This window comes from Lissotriton vulgaris, chromosome 1_1, assembly GCF_964263255.1.
Source record: "Lissotriton vulgaris chromosome 1_1, aLisVul1.2, whole genome shotgun sequence".
In the NCBI taxonomy this organism is placed as follows: Eukaryota; Metazoa; Chordata; class Amphibia; order Caudata; family Salamandridae; genus Lissotriton; species Lissotriton vulgaris.
In genome coordinates, this window is record NC_141685.1 from 2,043,205,226 (window position 1) to 2,043,222,426 (window position 17,201).

Consider the following 17,201-nt stretch of genomic DNA (forward strand, 5'->3'; position numbering starts at 1 on the left):
AGGCATTTCCTACTCGAGAGAGGATACAGAAACTGCAAAGATTAGCACAAGGCCTTCAAAGAAAAAAGTGTCTTTCTGTACGCAGCTACAAGTCGCTGCTGGGGGTGATGTCATCATGTATTCCCCTGATCCCGCACTGCAGACTCCGGATGCGCCCCCTCCAGGAGCAACTGGACCTCCAGTGGCAGCAAGTGCACGGATCATTCGACGACAAAGTACTGGTCACTCGAGAGATGAAGGAGGCAGTGCTTTGGTGGTCGCATCAACAGCATTTATGCCAAGGTCTATCCTTCGCAAGTGTACCATCACCTCATATCCTGACGACGGATGCGTCACTGGACGGATGGGGAGCACTGATGCAGGACCTGCAGGTCAGCTGCCATTGGTCTCCAAGCGACCAAAAGCTACACATCAACCTGTTGGAGCTGACAGCGATCAGGCTAGCCCTTCAAGCCTTTCTTCCGCGTCTCCAGGGTTCACAAGTGCTAGTCCGGACAGACAACACCACGGCTATGCATTACGTGAACAAGGAAGGAGGAACGAGGTCACTCCTCTTGTCGCGGGAAGCTCAACAGATTCTGGAATGGACAATTCTTCACAGCATTTCTCTAAAGGCGGAGCACTTACCAGGAGTGCTAAACGAGGGCGCCGACAGGCTGAGCAGGCTCACCTCAGTCAGTCACGAGTGGGAGCTGAAGCAACAAGTTCTGGATCGGCTCTTTCAAACATGGGGCACGCCGGAAGTGGACCTTTTTGCGACGCCAACAAACAGAAAATGCCGAGCCTATGCCAGCAGGTTCCACCATCAAGGCTCATTGGGCAATGCCCTATCAATAGCCTGGACAGGAAGGTTTCTCTATGCGTTCCCACCGATTCCCCTGCTTCCTCGTCTCATCAGAAAAATGAGGACGGAACCATGCAGACTAATCCTTATAGCCCCGGCATGGCCAAGAAAATTCTGGTACACCGAGCTCCATCTGCTATCACTAGTACCTCCGATAACGCTGGAGAATGCTCCGGATCTCTTGACAATGTCTGAAGGACAAGTTTGGCATCCAGACCCAGGATCGTTGCACCTGACTGCATGGCTCCTGACCAGCGAGAATACATGAATGTTCCTCTTTCCAAAGAGGTGAAAGACATCCTCTCCCAGGCAAGGGCACCGTCCACAAACAAAACATACAGACTGAAGTGGAAAAGGTTCTGTATTTGGTGTAGAAAAGAAAAGATTGATGCTTTCACGTCAAAACCTCATCAGCTCCTACCTTACCTGCTCTCGCTAGCTAAGTCTAACCTGTCTCATTCTACCATCAAGGTTCATTTAGCAGCAATTTCGAGATTCAGAAGATCTGATTCTGGTCCTTCGTTATGGTCTGCAAGAATTATCAAACAATTCCTCAAGGGCCTGTTCAGGGTCTAACTGCCAGTGCGATCTCCTCCACCAACATGGCATCTAAACTTAGTCCTGGCTCAACTAATGAAGGGACCTTTTGAGCCGATTCACCGCTCAGACCTTAAATACTTATCATGGAAGCTAGCTTTACTCTTGGCCCTCACATCAGCGAGGCGAGTAGGGGAGATGCAGGCCTTAACGATCCAAGAACCGTTTTTGCAGTTCAAAAAGAACACTACCATCTTGCGGACGAACCCACGGTTCATTCCCAAGGTCCCCACTGACTTTCACCTAAATGAGCCTGTGATCCTAAAGATATTTATTCCGAATCCAGTCACTCCAGCAGAAAAGACATTACACACTCTGGATTTGCAACGCTGTCTAAAATTCTACATGGACCGAACCAAAGACTTTAAAAAGTCTTCGCAATTGTTCATTGCCTTCGGCGGTCCGAACAAAGGTCTCCCTCTGTCTAAGCAGGGGATCTTAAGATGGATTTCGAGTGCCATTCTGCATTGCCACAAGATAGCAGGAAAACCTCTAGTGGGCAGGATCCGTGCTCACTCAACGAGATCAGTGGCATCTTCAACAGCCCTCTTTGCGGGGGTGCATATCAAAGACATCTGCAGGGCTGCTACCTGGAGCAGCGTGCATACGTTTACTAAGCATTATTGCTTAGAGTCATTACAGCAGGATGACGCGGCTGTGGGCCAGGCTGTCCTGAGAAACCTCTTCAAGTGATTGGTGAGCTTTCCTTTCTATCCCACCTTCCGTGGGTAACACATTTTGTAATTTCTTGCTAATGTTATGATATACTTTTAGAAAATGTGTTTATAGTGTTTACTGCTTGCTATTCTGATACAAAGCATGGGAATCTATGAAAGTTCCAATACTGGGGCAAGAAAACAAGTTACTTACCTGTAACTTTGGTTCCCCAGTATTGGTAACTTTCATAGATTCCCATGCGCCCACCCACCTCCCCGGGGAAAGCTCAGCCTTCAGCAACTATGGTGTCTAGCACACTACGGCTACGAAAATCTGAGGCTCTGAGTTTCCTTCAGGAAGGTTCTAAGGGTGAGGCTATTCTGATTGGCTGATGCCTAGAGTTTGGTCTCTTTTACAAAAAGAGGCTGATATGTTACAAAAGGGGATGAGGCCTAGGCCTTTCCTTTCTCTTTTGTACCTACTACTATGATATTTTTTATTACCGAGACTCAGAGTCCGACAACGGGGAATGATACAAAGCATGGGAATCTATGAAAGTTACCAATACTGGGGAACCAAAGTTACAGGTAAGTAACTTGTTTTCTTACCAGGAGATGTGTTCTGAGGGTTTTGATCCAGTTTTTCAGTCTATCCGTGTGGAAAATTAGATCCATTTTCCACTGCCCTTTAGGGGAGCAGTGGTACATGTCCGCGAATAGTATTTCTGGATGATGTCTGATCAGTCTGTGGTTGAAGATCTTTTTTGTTTTAGGTGAGAGGTTGGGGGAAAGTGATGTAGAAGGAGTTCAGGCCGTGTGGTTTCAGATGGTTATGTGCGTTAGGGTTAGGTGAGGTAGGAGTGACCGGTAGCATTTTGTTTATTTTGGAAAGGGGGTGGCTATTCGAAACTACTACAAATAATGTCTCCCGGGGGACCGGCATCCAGGACATTCCACCTGTGCCTGCAGAGGCTGAGGGAGTCGCTAGGTGGAAAATATATGGGGGAGGTTGGGAAGAGGGTTGTTTGGCTAGGGAACGGTATTAATCTCAAGTTCACGAGGCGGCAGTGTGATCACTCAGCCCAAGGATCGCGCCAATAATGTCATTGTCATTTGATGTCACCTTCTTTTTCAGCATGATGCAGGGACTCTTAACAGAAGCTCAGGGTCTTCACTCTGTCTTAGAATGTTTTCCAGACACCATCTTGGGGTCAGGCAAGGTGTTATCACTAGTTGGTTACTGCATCGCCGCCCTTACTTGCATTTTTGCAGAGTAGGGTTTCCGTTTGTCTCCCTCCCGGTCACATAGACATGCTGCTGTGCAGCCTCACTGAGCCCCACTATGCCATTAGGCAGCCATCAAACAGACTCCATTTCAGGGTCAGGCAGATTACCTTAACTCACTCAAGGGCACCGTTGAATAAAAATCCCGGTGTCAGCAATTCTAATTGTGTGGGGGGGGGGTGTCAACCAGGACTCCCTGGGGCTCAATCCTCCACCCCTCGCCACTCTCAAATGCTTCAGGAGGAACAGACAGGACTTTTCGTGGCCTGTGGGTCCTCCGGAGCGCTCGTGGTTCCCGCCATCTCCCATGCGCATTATCGCCGTGTGGCGGCCCACCACCAGGCTCACCTCCAGTGCCGCGTCTTGCCTCCCCAGGGCACTTCAGTGCTCGGCCGTTCCTCCAGCCGAGTCAGTGGGCCCTCAATAACACTCCCGCAATAGACTTCTCATCTACGTCCTCGCCGCCGCCATCTTGACTTCGCGTAAGGCTCCAGTCTGCAGCCTGCTTCACGGCAGTTGTCACTGCTGCGGCAGCCCTTCAGCAGCGCTGATGGCTCTGCTGCCTCCCTCCATCGCTCTGGATTAATGCAGGTATTTTGTAGGACACCATCGCTATGGGAGCGCTCTCAGTTCGGTAAGGGTCTTCGGAGCCGGTGTGGATCACGTCCACCTGGCCATGTTAGCTCTTCCCTCTCACTCCAACAGGACTGTATGTGCCGCCCATTGGCACCCGTTTTTGGCATGGTGCACAGACAAACAGGTTGACCTTATCTGTCCCCCTTTCCCAGGTATTGTTGTGTATCCTTACTCTTTTCCCAGCAGGTCTCTGCATTGGGCATGTTAAAGGTTACTTATTTGTCATCTCTGCCTTCCTGCAGCTGCCAGATCAACCTTCCTTCTTCAAGTCCCCCATGGTAAATAGGTTCCTTAAAGGTCTCCAGTCTTTTTCCATCAATTCTATTCTTTATGCCTCAATGGGGTCTTAATTTGGTTCTTACTTTTCTGATGTGTGCTCCCTTTGAGCCGCTTCATACCTGCCCTCTTAGGCTTCTCACCATCAAGATGGCCTTTCTGGTGGTAATTGCATTTGCCCGTTGGGTTTGTGAACTGCAGGCGCTGTCATCTCAGCCTCCATATGTGTCTTTCTTTCCAGACAAGCTGGTCCTTCGGACTCTAGCGTCCAACTTGCCGAAGGTAGTCACACCATTCTACGAAGGCCAGTCCATCACTTTGCCTACCTTTTATCCTCGGCCTCAAACTCTAAAGAAGAGAAGAGTCTCCACCGGCTGGACCAAGAAAGTGTGTTTTCTTTCTACCTTGACCACACAAAAACGTTCCAGGTGGATAATCCACTCTGTGTGGGATATGTCGGGCCATGAAAGGGAAGGCGGTGCATAAATGAGCCATCTCCTGATGCAGTGGTGTATCCCTAATGAAACATTATGGATATCCCCTTGGGCACTCCTTGTTTTCCTCCCTTACAATCAGAGGATTCCATTCGTTTTTATTCCTTACTGAATAAAAATTTTTATTTGATATTTTTAGATGATTTACTTTCATTATGCTCAACTTGTAAATATTTCAAAAAGATTTTCTCATCATTTCAACATCAGTGGCAATGATTCATTTACATTCCAATGCATTTCGGGCGTGCCGAATCGCCCTTCATCAGGGAATCCATACTAAAAAAAATCAAATAATAACAATGATTACATTAATGTTCCAGAGATTTATCTGTAAGTTTGTTCAAAACCTATGTGATATCTAGTGCTTTATTAGATGTCCCACAGTTATTACCCTTGACTTGTTCATAGATCTATCCCTTAATACGCTAACATCTACATTCACTTACGTGCCACTGTACTTTACTGTTGCGTCATAATCTGAAAAACAAAAAGGTCCAGAACCCGTATAAGCAATACATTCTCTCACGGCTCTTCTCTCATAACTAGGATTCTAGAACCTGGGCGGTTGTTCAGTTAAAGTTTGCGGTGACTAACCTGTTTCGCGTGTTCTTGGCGTTTCAATCAGCGTTCTCTACACCTCCATAACGGACGGTTGTCGTGGTTACTAACAAACCTCTTTCCTATTTGTTATAGTTCCGCTCACGTGATGATAGGGCGAAACGAATTACTACTGTTAAATCTGCCGCGTAAGTCTACCGCTAATTCTTTGTTCATCATTTATCCAAAAAAGTAAAGTAATGAGTAACAATCCGCCTACATATTGTCCATAAATGAAAAAACTAATGAACTAAAAACTACCACAAAAACTAATAAGAGCTGAAGATTCGAACCCCTATCGCAGATTGTTACTCATTACTTATATAACTATAACAAGGTTCTAGAATCCTAGTTATGAGAGAAGAGCCGTGAGAGAATGTATTGCTTATACGGGTTCTGGACCTTTTTGTTTTTCAGATTATGACGCAACAGTAAAGTACAGTGGCACGTAAGTGAATGTAGATGTTAGCGTATTAAGGGATAGATCTATGAACAAGTCAAGGGTAATAACTGTGGGACATCTAATAAAGCACTAGATATCACATAGGTTTTGAACAAACTTGCAGATAAATCTCTGGAACATTAATGTAATCATTGTTATTATTTGATTTTTTTATAGTATGGATTCCCTGATGAAGGGCGATTCGGCACGCCCGAAATGCATTGGAATGTAAATGAATCATTGCCACTGATGTTGAAATGATGAGAAAATCTTTTTGAAATATTTACAAGTTGAGCATAATAAAAGTAAATCATCTAAAAATATCAAATAATAAATTTCTTCACTAAGGAATAAAAACGAGTGGAATCCTCTGATTGTAAGGGAGGAAAACAAGGAGTGCCCAAGGGGATATCCATAATGTTTCATTAGGGATACACCACTGAATCTGTTAATCAGGCACCCAGGGACGTTGGCCGCCACCCACGGAGCACCCAAATACTATAAGTAAATACGGAAACACAAGCTGTGCACTCATCCAATTGTTCATCCATCTCCTGATGCATCATACTCTGCATTAAGATCTGCTATGCATTGGATAAGAAGCCACCCCTGTAGGGCTTGTAAGCTTATTCTACCAGAGCTAATGCTGCGACCTCTGCGTTAGCATGTGGAGTTCCAGTCCTGGACGTCTGCCAGGCAGCAACGTGGGCCTTGCTTCACACGTTCACCAAATACTGCCTGGACAGTAAGGTCCGTTGGGATGGGCACGTTGCATGTTCAGTCCTGCAGGAATTTCTGGTTTCAATCATGTTCGCAGACTCCCGTCCAAGTAGGTATTGATTGGGTATCTATTCTAAGGAAAGGAATCTGAAACTAGAAGTCAGATGAACAAGTTACTTACCTTTGGAAATGGCTTATCTGGTAGAAACTCTAGCTAGCCTCATATTCCTTACCAACCCACCCATCCTCACTGCTCTGCGAACTGATTTTAGTATTAAGGGCTGTTTCCCTTTTGAGGGCCCTGGTTCCCCACACAATTGTCAGTGTTCTTCGTTGCTCTGTGCTTCTGGTGTGGAAAGTTGCAAAAAGAAACTGTCAGCACCCTGGGGTGGTACCTACATAGGCACAGTACACATCACTTCTGGCGTGTGCAAAGCCATGCGTAGCAGAACAATGCCACCTACCAGCATGCAGGGGGTACTGCTCACAAAAAATATCCTGATCCAGTCTGATGCCTGGCGATAATTTTAAGTTAAAGAAAACTGTGGCTAGTTAGCCTTTACCAGATAAGCTGTTACCGAAGGTAACTATTTCTTCAGTGCTAAAAGCAGTGTCAAATAAAATATATAGAATAAGTGTATTTCATGTTACTGTATATTTGTGCAGGATGGTCTGTGGGACCACTGACTGCTCTTAAAATGATATTACTAACATTCACAAAGGCGGAAGTTGTCCTTTGTGGACCCTTTCCCATTTGCAAATGGGTTACCACCTACTTGAAGTAGGTGGTAAAATGCAAATGTTTTGCGACCGCATTTACGGTCACAAAACATTCATACACACCGATGCAATTCCCAATATCGAATCGCAAACCCATTTTGCGATTCGGTGAAAGGTTACCAAATCGCAAAATTGGGTTTGCTATATCGTAAAAGCATTTTTTGCGTTTGCAAACGGGCAGAGTCTGCGAATATGGCCGTTTGCGAACACAAAAAGGCTTGATACATCTGCCCCAAAGTGCCATGCTCTCAACTATTTGAAGATGTGAAATTGTAAACATCAACATAGAGGTGAAATGATTGCTCATAGCTTCTTTACAACAGTTATATGTTCTAAGGCTGAGACCCCTGGCACCCTGTCACTCTCTGTGAAAGAATAATCAAGTGAGTGTAGATCATTATAAATGTAAATCTTTTGCCAGTAATTGGAGGCCTTTGCCATTGAAGGTTCTTTAGAGGGTAAATAGCACTGCATTCGCCTTTCTTTTCTTCTAGTTATAACAATAGCGAACAAAGTGCAAAGAAACAAGGAATAGCAATTTCCAGAGGCACCTAAGGAGCGTTGCAGTAATAATCCGTACAGAGCCAAGCTTAAGGGTTTCTGACCCTTGGCTGTCTTTTCAGAAAGTGCTTTCCCTCAGCTGGTTGGACAATAGTGCAGTCTACTTTGCATTCACCTTGATACGCTCGCTAATATTAAGATCCCCAGGAGGGACAGGAAGGGGGTATCAGTAGAATCCTTTACCATCGCTCTTGGAAGCAAGCTCTTTATTGTCCAGGAGGATGTGGTTAAGGGGCGGAGGACTTCTCAGCCTGGCTGTGTGCGGCAGCTGATAAGGTAGCACTTACACGGGAAGTCAATGCCAGGGGAAAACTGCCCATGGCCCCCTGTTTTACAAAAAGACTAAGGCTTCTCAGGCCAGCTAGCAGCCACCAGTCACCCTCCAGAGAGGAAACATTATGAGGTGCAGGAAGGTCCGCATATAAGATTGCGATCAGACACTATAAATTAGCTCTCAGAGAAGAAAAAGGCATCTACTGCACTAACATAATTGAGGCAACTAACTCCTCAAAAGAACTCTTTCAAATCATTCAGTAGCTATCCACACCTCCAGCTTTGTCAGAAATTGTAGGCTTATTTAAGCCATGTAACCAGCCAGCAGAGTTTTTTCAACTTAAAATCTCAAATATTTATAGTTAGAAGCCTCTAAAACAGAAGCCGATGACACCCTGTCTTCAAGTTTAGAGCTGCTGCCAGACTCCCTAAAATCTATAGGTGTCAAGGAAAATTCATTGACTTGAACTGGAGTTTGTTGAACTACACCTTCTCAATACCAAATCAGGTTCTCCCCATGAGCTATGTGCACCAAAAAGTTTGCAAATGGTGGCTGATGGGGTAGCTCAACCGTTATCAGCGATGATGAACAAAGCCATCATCTCAGGGTGCTACCCTCGGCTCTGGAAGGAAGCAATAGTAAAGCCACTTCTCAAGAGCCCAATCTTGAGCCCAATGACCTTAAGAACTATTGTCCTATTTCTCTGATTCCTGTCCCAGCCAAGATCTTGGAGAAACATATTAACAGCCACTTGATGGGTGAAGTGGAAGAACAGTCTGTTGGACGTTTCACAGTTTGAGTTCCTGAAAAATCATGGAACTGAAACAGCGCTGTTATCTGCTATGGGACAGTATCAGATACTTAGTGGATGCAGGACAGGCAGCGGTGCTGACCCTAGTTGGATCAGTCCACAGCTTTCCTTACCATCTCCCCATCCCTGCCGATCGAACACTTATGGGAACTGGGTATCACAGATATGGCTCTGAAACTGCTGTCACCATTTCTTGAGGATGGATCTGAAAGGGTGTATGTGAATCAGTTACTATCAGACCCTTTCTCCCTGCAGGACTCACCTGTGAGCCCCATGGTATTTAATCTTTACATATCCCCACTGGCCAGGCTTATACATGCTTTTGGATTCAGAAAAGGGGGTGGTGATGGACAGAGTATTTGAATTAAGCAGAACACTCCTACCCAGTCAACAGATCAGGGCTTGATCCATCACCGTTTTTTAGCTCACTGCACCATCCCAGCTCAGAACCTGGCTACATGCAAATTAGTCTGTCCCTGGCCCAGTGCATCATGGGAACAGGGCAGACCAAACTACCAAGCCAATTCTTTTACTGGAAAGGAAACAAGCTTCCGGGGACCGGTTTCTGGCATTGCAGCCGTCTTCGGCCTGGCTTGCTTGATTCCTGATGGTGCAGTGAGCAAGGGACTCACATCTGAGCATACCCTTCCACGCTTATGGTGGACAAAACGATTCAGAAAAGGGGGTGGTGATGGACAGAGTATCTGAATTAAGCAGAATACTCCAACCCAGTCAACAGATCAGGGCTTGATCCATCACCGTTTTTTAGCTCACTGCACCATCCCAGCTCAGAAGCTGGCTACATGCAAATTAGTCTGTCCCTGGCCCAGTGCATCATGGGAACAGGGCAGACCAAACCAGAAACCGGTCCCCGGAAGCTTGTTTCCTTTCCAGTAAAAGAATTGGCTTGGTAGTTTGGTCTGCCCTGTTCCCATGATGCACTGGGCAAGGGACAGACTAATTTGCATGTAGCCAGGTTCTGAGCTGGGATGGTGCAGTGACCTAAAAAACGGTGATGGATCTAGCCCTGATCTGTTGACTGGGTAGGAGTGTTCTGCTTAATTCAGATACTCTGTCCATCACCACCCCCTTTTCTGAATCGTTTTATACATGCTTTTGGGCTGCAAGCAGAGAGATATGCTGACGACACCGAGATAATTGTGTCGATTGCTAAAGACATGTACGCTACCTCAGCCAACTTTAACAGCTGTATGACAACAACAGTAGCTGGGTGGATGAAAAAAATTAACTAAAGCTTAATGGTGAGAAGACAGACGTGATGATCTTCTGAACACAAGCCTCTATGTGGAACAATAATTGGTGGCCGAATATGCTGGGTATCCTACCAGCTCAAACAGACATACCCAAGAATCTTGGGGCAGTGAGCTTTTCCTGCACCGGCAGGTTAAGCGCACCACTACAACCTGTTTCTGAATCATGAGAATGTTGAAGAAAATATTTTCATTCATTCCCCTTCGGGCACTGAAACAAGTAGCCTTGCCGTTGGTCTCCTCTAGATTGACTATTGTAATGCGCTGTACCTAGAGACCAACAATAACACTCAAGCCAAACTGCAACTAGTGCAGAATGCGCTGGCAAGGCTCACCCTGGTTAATCCGAAACGGCAGTCTGTGTCCAAGAGTCTACATGGCCTGCACTGGTTCCCAATAAAAAAAGCGCATAATGTTCCAGGTGCCCTGCATTGTACGTAAGGCCCTCTATCATGTTAGCTCGGAGGGAGAGGGAATTAAGGCTATGTTTCATTGGATATGCCTGGGAGAAATCTTTGTTCAGCTCATTACAACTTGGTTACTATGCCAAAAGTTCGGAAGAAAAGATGGGGAGGGAGAGCTTTCCTGGTTGCGGCTGCAAAGCTCTGGTACTCGCTTCCTCATCATCTGACTTGTATTAAAATGCACTCTCCCTTCAGGAAAACCTTAAAGAACTGGCTCTTTACCCTGTAGGGAGAGACAGTCTGTCTTGCATTCCTGTCAAACCAGCTTCTTTGCCGAGTGGTCACTAAGTCTGCTTGGTTGTGGTTGGTAAAACTGGTATATTGGTAGAGGAGCGCAATCATTACATCCAGATTTTATTTTAGCCAGTTTTAGTTACTCACCTCTAAATTCTATGATAGCTTGATGTCCGCTAAAGGGGTAACCAAGAGATGTCAGTCTTTTGAGTAGCACTTCTGTGTCACTGCGTATCCTTAAAACAAATATTGAAACAATGGCGAAAACCGCCAGTTCACTCTCACACACCCACTTCCATTGAAAGGTGGCCTGTGACAGATGATGTAAGCATTGGTTTAATGGCGCATATTGGTTAACATCTGATCTGTTGAGAATCCAAATGCTTCTCTTTCTCTGTAATTGTATCGATGTAAATTCTGTGTTGGACATAAATTGAAGTGGAGGCATTTTGATTTTTGATAAGAGGGGGTTAACATCAACTTTTCAATGTGTGATAAACGTTGCCGGAGGTAAAATGGGCAGTTATAATGTGTAATCAAAGTTGTAATGCTGCCTCTCAGTATTTCTGAAACGTTGAAGCAACAATTCTGAAATACTTTAGACTTAAATGTGTGCGACTGTGTATACAAAGTTGCCTTGTATGGTAATCTTAAGTAGAAGGACTTCAAATGAAATATAAAACTTATTTGGATTTCATTATTGTCAGTAAATCCAGAACCATCCCTTAAAATTTATATTTGTCATTCTCCTCTGTTTTTAGGTGAGAATATGTCCAGATGCTGTAGTTTAATTATTCCTCTGTGTTCCCTGTGAAGACTATAAATATTTAAACCATTAGGTATTCTGTATGCTATACATTTTCAATAAACACATGTTCAATATTTTTAACAGAGTCTGTATTTCAAGCTGCGATCGATGATTCCCTGCTGCCTCTGTCATGTCAATTTTACAGTGGCTCTTCCAGAGGATGAATCAATTCAGGTAATAAAATAATCCATGCTTTCAATATTGAGGACAGCTGTTTCTTTTCAGTCGTATTTTTGAAAGTCTACATTTTAGTTCGGTGGGTAAATGTGGGTTTTTTAGAATAGTTCTGTTTTGAGTTTTATTACAATATAAACACCACACCAATGGGACAAATTACTGTTGCAGCCATTTGCAATAACTCACAAGCAAGTGAAATACTGGCCAGGGCATTTCATAATATGAACCTTGAAAGACTCCGTTAACCCAAGCAAGTGGCCCTACATCTTATTATTTAGCTGCAAAGTTCCCCCATTATCCATTACATGGGTATTTTTAGCTTCATTTGGCATTCCTGTGTGATGTAAAATAGTGAACCACTTCTGAGCCAATTTTGAAGTAAATAACCGTTCTGTTGAATACAGTAGGATGTCATTTCAATGTAGTCATGATCACTGTTTCTCTTGGACACTTAAGAGCTTCCCTGCAATCCCGCTTTTTAAACGCACCTTCATCCTTCCCCCATTTATCTAAGCTAGACGCTGGTATCTGATTCTAATAAGATGAGGTATTTAAACTTTAAATATCTGTTTATAGATTATCTTTACTTTCTGCAACTCTGCATCTAGAGGTCTGTGCTCTGGGTTCACCTTTATCTCTCAAAGATGTTTTCTGCATCATGAGAGCTTCAATAAAATTCATAAACACTAATTATCTTTCCTTTCAGAGCCTCCCCCCTTCACGGAATGGGAGAATGAGGGGTAAACACCCCAATATGCTCACTGGGGGCTGGGTGAGGATCAAAGCCCACAGACTACCCAGGAGAAAAATGAGAAAAGTATTGAGTCGGGTGTGGGATCATCTTGGCATCAGTCCCCAACCTGGGCGCGCTGGACAGTATTTCTGACAATGAGGCGGTAGAGTGGGAGTTTACTCAATATCTGCCAAGCCACATGTCAAAACCGCACCCAAAAGTATCCACATTACATTTCACTTGCCATGGGGATGACTGTAATATTTGGACTCAAAGCCCCTGTAGGGAGGTTGGGGGGTAAAGGGTGTAAGGAAAATTGTTTGGGCTCAAGGAGTGGGGGTTGTTGCCCGATTCCAGGACGGATTAATTCCAAATAAAAAAAAAATCTGGGTTTAATTAGACATCAGGTGCACTGTCTGGGTGGCGTCACACCCTTATTTAAGCGCACCTGGTGTAGACTTCAACAGTATGCCGTAGAAAACAGAAAAAAAGAAAGTGTCAGTACTAGAGCAAACTTTGCGCCTTCACTGACGAGAGATCATCAGAGAAAGAATAGGATAATGAGTTGCAACCATACCTCCTTTTTTTCACTGGAGGCAGACCAGTCTTCCTTTGACAAGGGGAATATCGTGGTCCAGCTTACCACCCTCCCCAGGGAGTACCCTGTGTTCCTCCTCTAAGTGTTCTACAATCAGTGTTCCTCCCAACAGGTTGTTTGCCTCTGCACCCGTGTCTGTAATATTGTGCAGCAGTAAAGGGGCACAAGCAGCAGCGTCTAGTGGCCTTTCTACTCACTTGGATATGCAGAGTAGGGGTATAGCCCCAATCTGCCCACTCCAGATGGGCTTAGTTATAGTTGCCCTCTAGGGGTGAAGGGCATGTCAGAACGGTTTGTCCTCTCCCCACTTTCATTATTTTTTTGAACTCCTATTCCTAGCACCTAGAAACCTTTTTGGCCCTTTTGGGTGGGTAGAATGAGGACAGAAAAACTGTTTGGGGTCTTGGGTGAGGAATGTTACCCTTTGATTGGACTGACAGGCTAGGACCCCATTTTGTTTTTTAAGTACAATTCAGCACTAATAAGAAACACATAAGCTACACATTATTAGTTCTGATGTGAAACATACACCACGGTAAGCCAGTTGCATAGACAGGGGCTTCTGACATACCCCCCCCACCCCCCTCCCATGTTGCCCATGTGAGACAAGTAAAATGCCCTTTATAACAGTCCCATTATGGCTGCTGAAACATCCCGGTGCTATTACTTTGAACTCTTTGTGTGGGAGTTGTGTGTTGCAGAATTGCTGTAGCGCTCTTTGTTTCAGATGACTATGAAATGCAGACAACCTAGGTAGCTTGAATTGAAAAGTCATAACCCTGGCGGCTGGAAAAGCCTGGGACAGCTCTGAGTGGGCTTGGCTGAGGTGATGAGTCCTTTCTCAGCTAAGGGCGTCTTGCTCCAAGGAAGAAGTGTTGCTGACCTACGATTGTCTGCCTAACTTGGTGCTTCCGAGCCTTTCCATTACAAGGGTCAGGATAGACATTTTACATAGTTTGTAGCAGACCTGAACTGTGCATTCCCCTCACACTGGAGACACTCATCTATATCTCCACTTCCTGAGCACAACTTTCCCGAGCACTGCAAAGTGGGTGTACTAGACTGAGGTGAAAAGGGGAAGAAGTACGCATGAGTTGGAGTGGGCTGCAGAAAATTAACCCAAACTACACTACAGAAAGGAATTCCTTGTAGTTTTATGGTGGAGAGTTGGGAGATCAAATCAAGCTTTCAGAGGGGAGCACAAAACAAAAGGAACTAAGCAGGCACCACTATCCACAACAATCAATTAGCATTTGTATAGTGCAGCACCCCCTAGGAATTATCTGGGCGCTGTGGATGAGTCATCAGACTAAAGGTCAGAAACGAACAGAAAGAGGCAGAATAAAGGTCAGAAACGAGCAGAAAGAGGCAAAGTACAGGTGAGAAACGAGCAGAAAGAGGCAAAATGCAGGTGAGAGATGAGCAGAAAGGCTGAATAAATGACAGAAAGAGGCGGAAAAAGGTCAAAAACGAGCAGAGAGATAGAATTAAAGGACAAAAACGAGCGGAAAGAGACCAAATGCAGGTAAGAGACTAGCAGAAAGAGGCAGAATAAAGGTCAGAAAGAGGCAGAATAAAGGTCAAAAACAAGATGAGGCAGAATAAAGGACAGCAACGAGCAGAAATAGACAAAATAAAGGTTAGAAACAAGCAGAAAGATGCAAAATAACTGACAGAAGGAGCAGAAAGAGTAAAAATAGAGGGCAAGAGCGAGCAGAGAAAAAACGGAAAAATGAGCTGAGAACGAGTTGAGGCACAAAACCAAAGGCAGCAGAGGGAAGCTGGGCAGAAGGACCGTCTCAGGTTGAGTTGGCATCACTAGCAATGTAATTTCCTGCACTTCGGCAGGCAAATCTGCCACCCAGTGCAGGGCTGTATTAGTTGTATAATAAGCAGTGTCCAAGAGTACAGCAGACAAATTTACCTGGGGTAAGATTATAACAGTTTTTTTCCCTAAAGTCTGAGAGACTCCATGCGTCTCGAGCGGCACAAAGATGCCTTACTCAGTGAACCCAAGCAGGTAGTCGCAGCAAGAGAGTGACAGACCAGGGAGGGGAAGCTTTTTACTTGGGCTTCCTGTCACTGTCTCTATAGGTAGTAGTTCTTCCATCAAAATGAACATGAAGAGTCTGTCCTGGGTGGCACATCCCACCAATGCATACAGCAATATTGGAGGCCTAACTTTTTAGGTTTCTACAGACTTTAGCTGTCTGTAAACAGACCTGTTATTTCCAGCATATTTGGAGCGGGCTTTGAGTCGGCTCCTTGCTCATGGCTGGATGGTTTTAGTATATATCTTAGTTGCTCTTCATTTAATGGTTTTCCTACCTATTTTTGTTTTGTCCTGCTCAGGTGCATTTCATTCGCACAGGGTTCTGATCTAATAAGTTGTATATGTTTACTGCTTACTTGAGTGGAATCAGTTTTTTTTAAATTTTATTTTCAGCACGCCATTGGAAACCTGTATGTGCTTGCGCTTTCCTCTCGTTTTTCCCGCGCCGTCTTCATTGCCACTGTCCCAGCTCACCAGTGCTCCCTGCCCACCCCGTCCCCTGTTTCTTGTATAGCATATATATATACTATATATATATATATATATATATATATATATATATATATATATATATCCGTAGAACAGCGCTCTGTCTCCATAGGTCAGGGGTCCCCCTCTCACCACAGATTGACGCATACACGGTCCAGGTTCGTGCAAAAAGGTTATTTAATCAGTGCAAGCACATCGCATGACGTTTTGGCTCCAAGGAGCCTTGTTCACATGACAGTGTCCAACTTAGTGAGCCGTTCTTTTAAAGGCACAGCGTCAGTTGTAAAAAGTGGGTCACATGCTTGTTTTAAAAATGGACATAGAAGAAATGCTTATACTATATGGATAATTGCCCAAACAAGTATTGCAAGTTCATAAAGGCATGACATTCAATACGTTTTCTTTCACATATTGTTATAAAAATTGCTTTACAATTATGTGCTGGAAATTGAGAGATAATGGTTAAATACCTTGTCATCTAAAACACATATTCATCATGAGTTTGTTAATAATTGTTAGATACCTATAAAATTATATTAGCAGTTCTTTTACCCTCCTTGAGTAAATATTTACATATTTACATGGAAACCTATTGTTATATCCAATGTAAAGTGCTTCTGCTAAAGTGCATATGCATATTGTGCAAATTCTTGCAATTGTGCAAAAAAGCGCCATTATGATTATCCTTAATAATACATATCATAGCAAATTGTGCAAACTTTCGCAAAAATGTAAACAAATATCTTCCTTACTAGTAAGGTTTTCCTCAAGGAGGCTTGTTCAACTTCAATTCATCATATGTGCAAACTCAATATAATGTCCTGTTATTCTACCATTTCCAAATCAGTCCATAGCCCATTATATCATCCTAGTCCATATAAAGTTAAATAGTGCAAAGTATAATATCGTCCAATAACAATACTAGTCAGTATTTTAAGAATCAGCTTCCAAGGAATAAGGACCTTTATGCTAGATTTGTACTAACTTGTAAACAAACACATGAAATTCCTATTTCTTTTTCTAATCAGCTAGCAGCCGCTACTCGGTTCTCAAAACTTCAAATCAAAAGAAGTTAACTAACACCCATTTGGGTTTAAGACCATACTGTATCCCGGCCGGGACCTACCAATGGTCTCATGGATGTTATAGTTGTAACTCAGGTCCATATATCATCTCAATTTATATCAGTCAATTGGAACAGATTAAATCAAATCAAATTAAAGTAGACATGTATACATATCCTCAGTAATGTTTAATCCTGTCGGAGCCTTAGTGTTTAGTAGGAGAATGTATTTTGTTTCAAGTTTTCTCAACTTTGATTCTCTGTCACCACCCCGTCTATTGGTGTTAATACTGTCTATCACAAAGTACGTGAGTGATTTGTTGTTACTTTGATGTACTT

The 17,201-nt window shown here is 44.0% G+C and overlaps 1 protein-coding gene across 6 annotated transcripts in view; it reads left to right on the plus strand.

The window, feature by feature from the left end:
- C2CD5 (C2 calcium dependent domain containing 5) overlaps positions 1-17,201 on the plus strand; it is a 915,439-nt gene that overhangs the window by 611,005 nt on the left and 287,233 nt on the right. For all 6 annotated transcript variants that reach the window (XM_086920391.1, XM_086920370.1, XM_086920386.1 and 3 more), the window contains one exon: positions 11,834-11,923. In XM_086920391.1, coding sequence (XP_086776517.1) covers positions 11,834-11,923 — 90 coding nt within the window. The remainder of the gene's footprint in view (positions 1-11,833; positions 11,924-17,201) is intronic.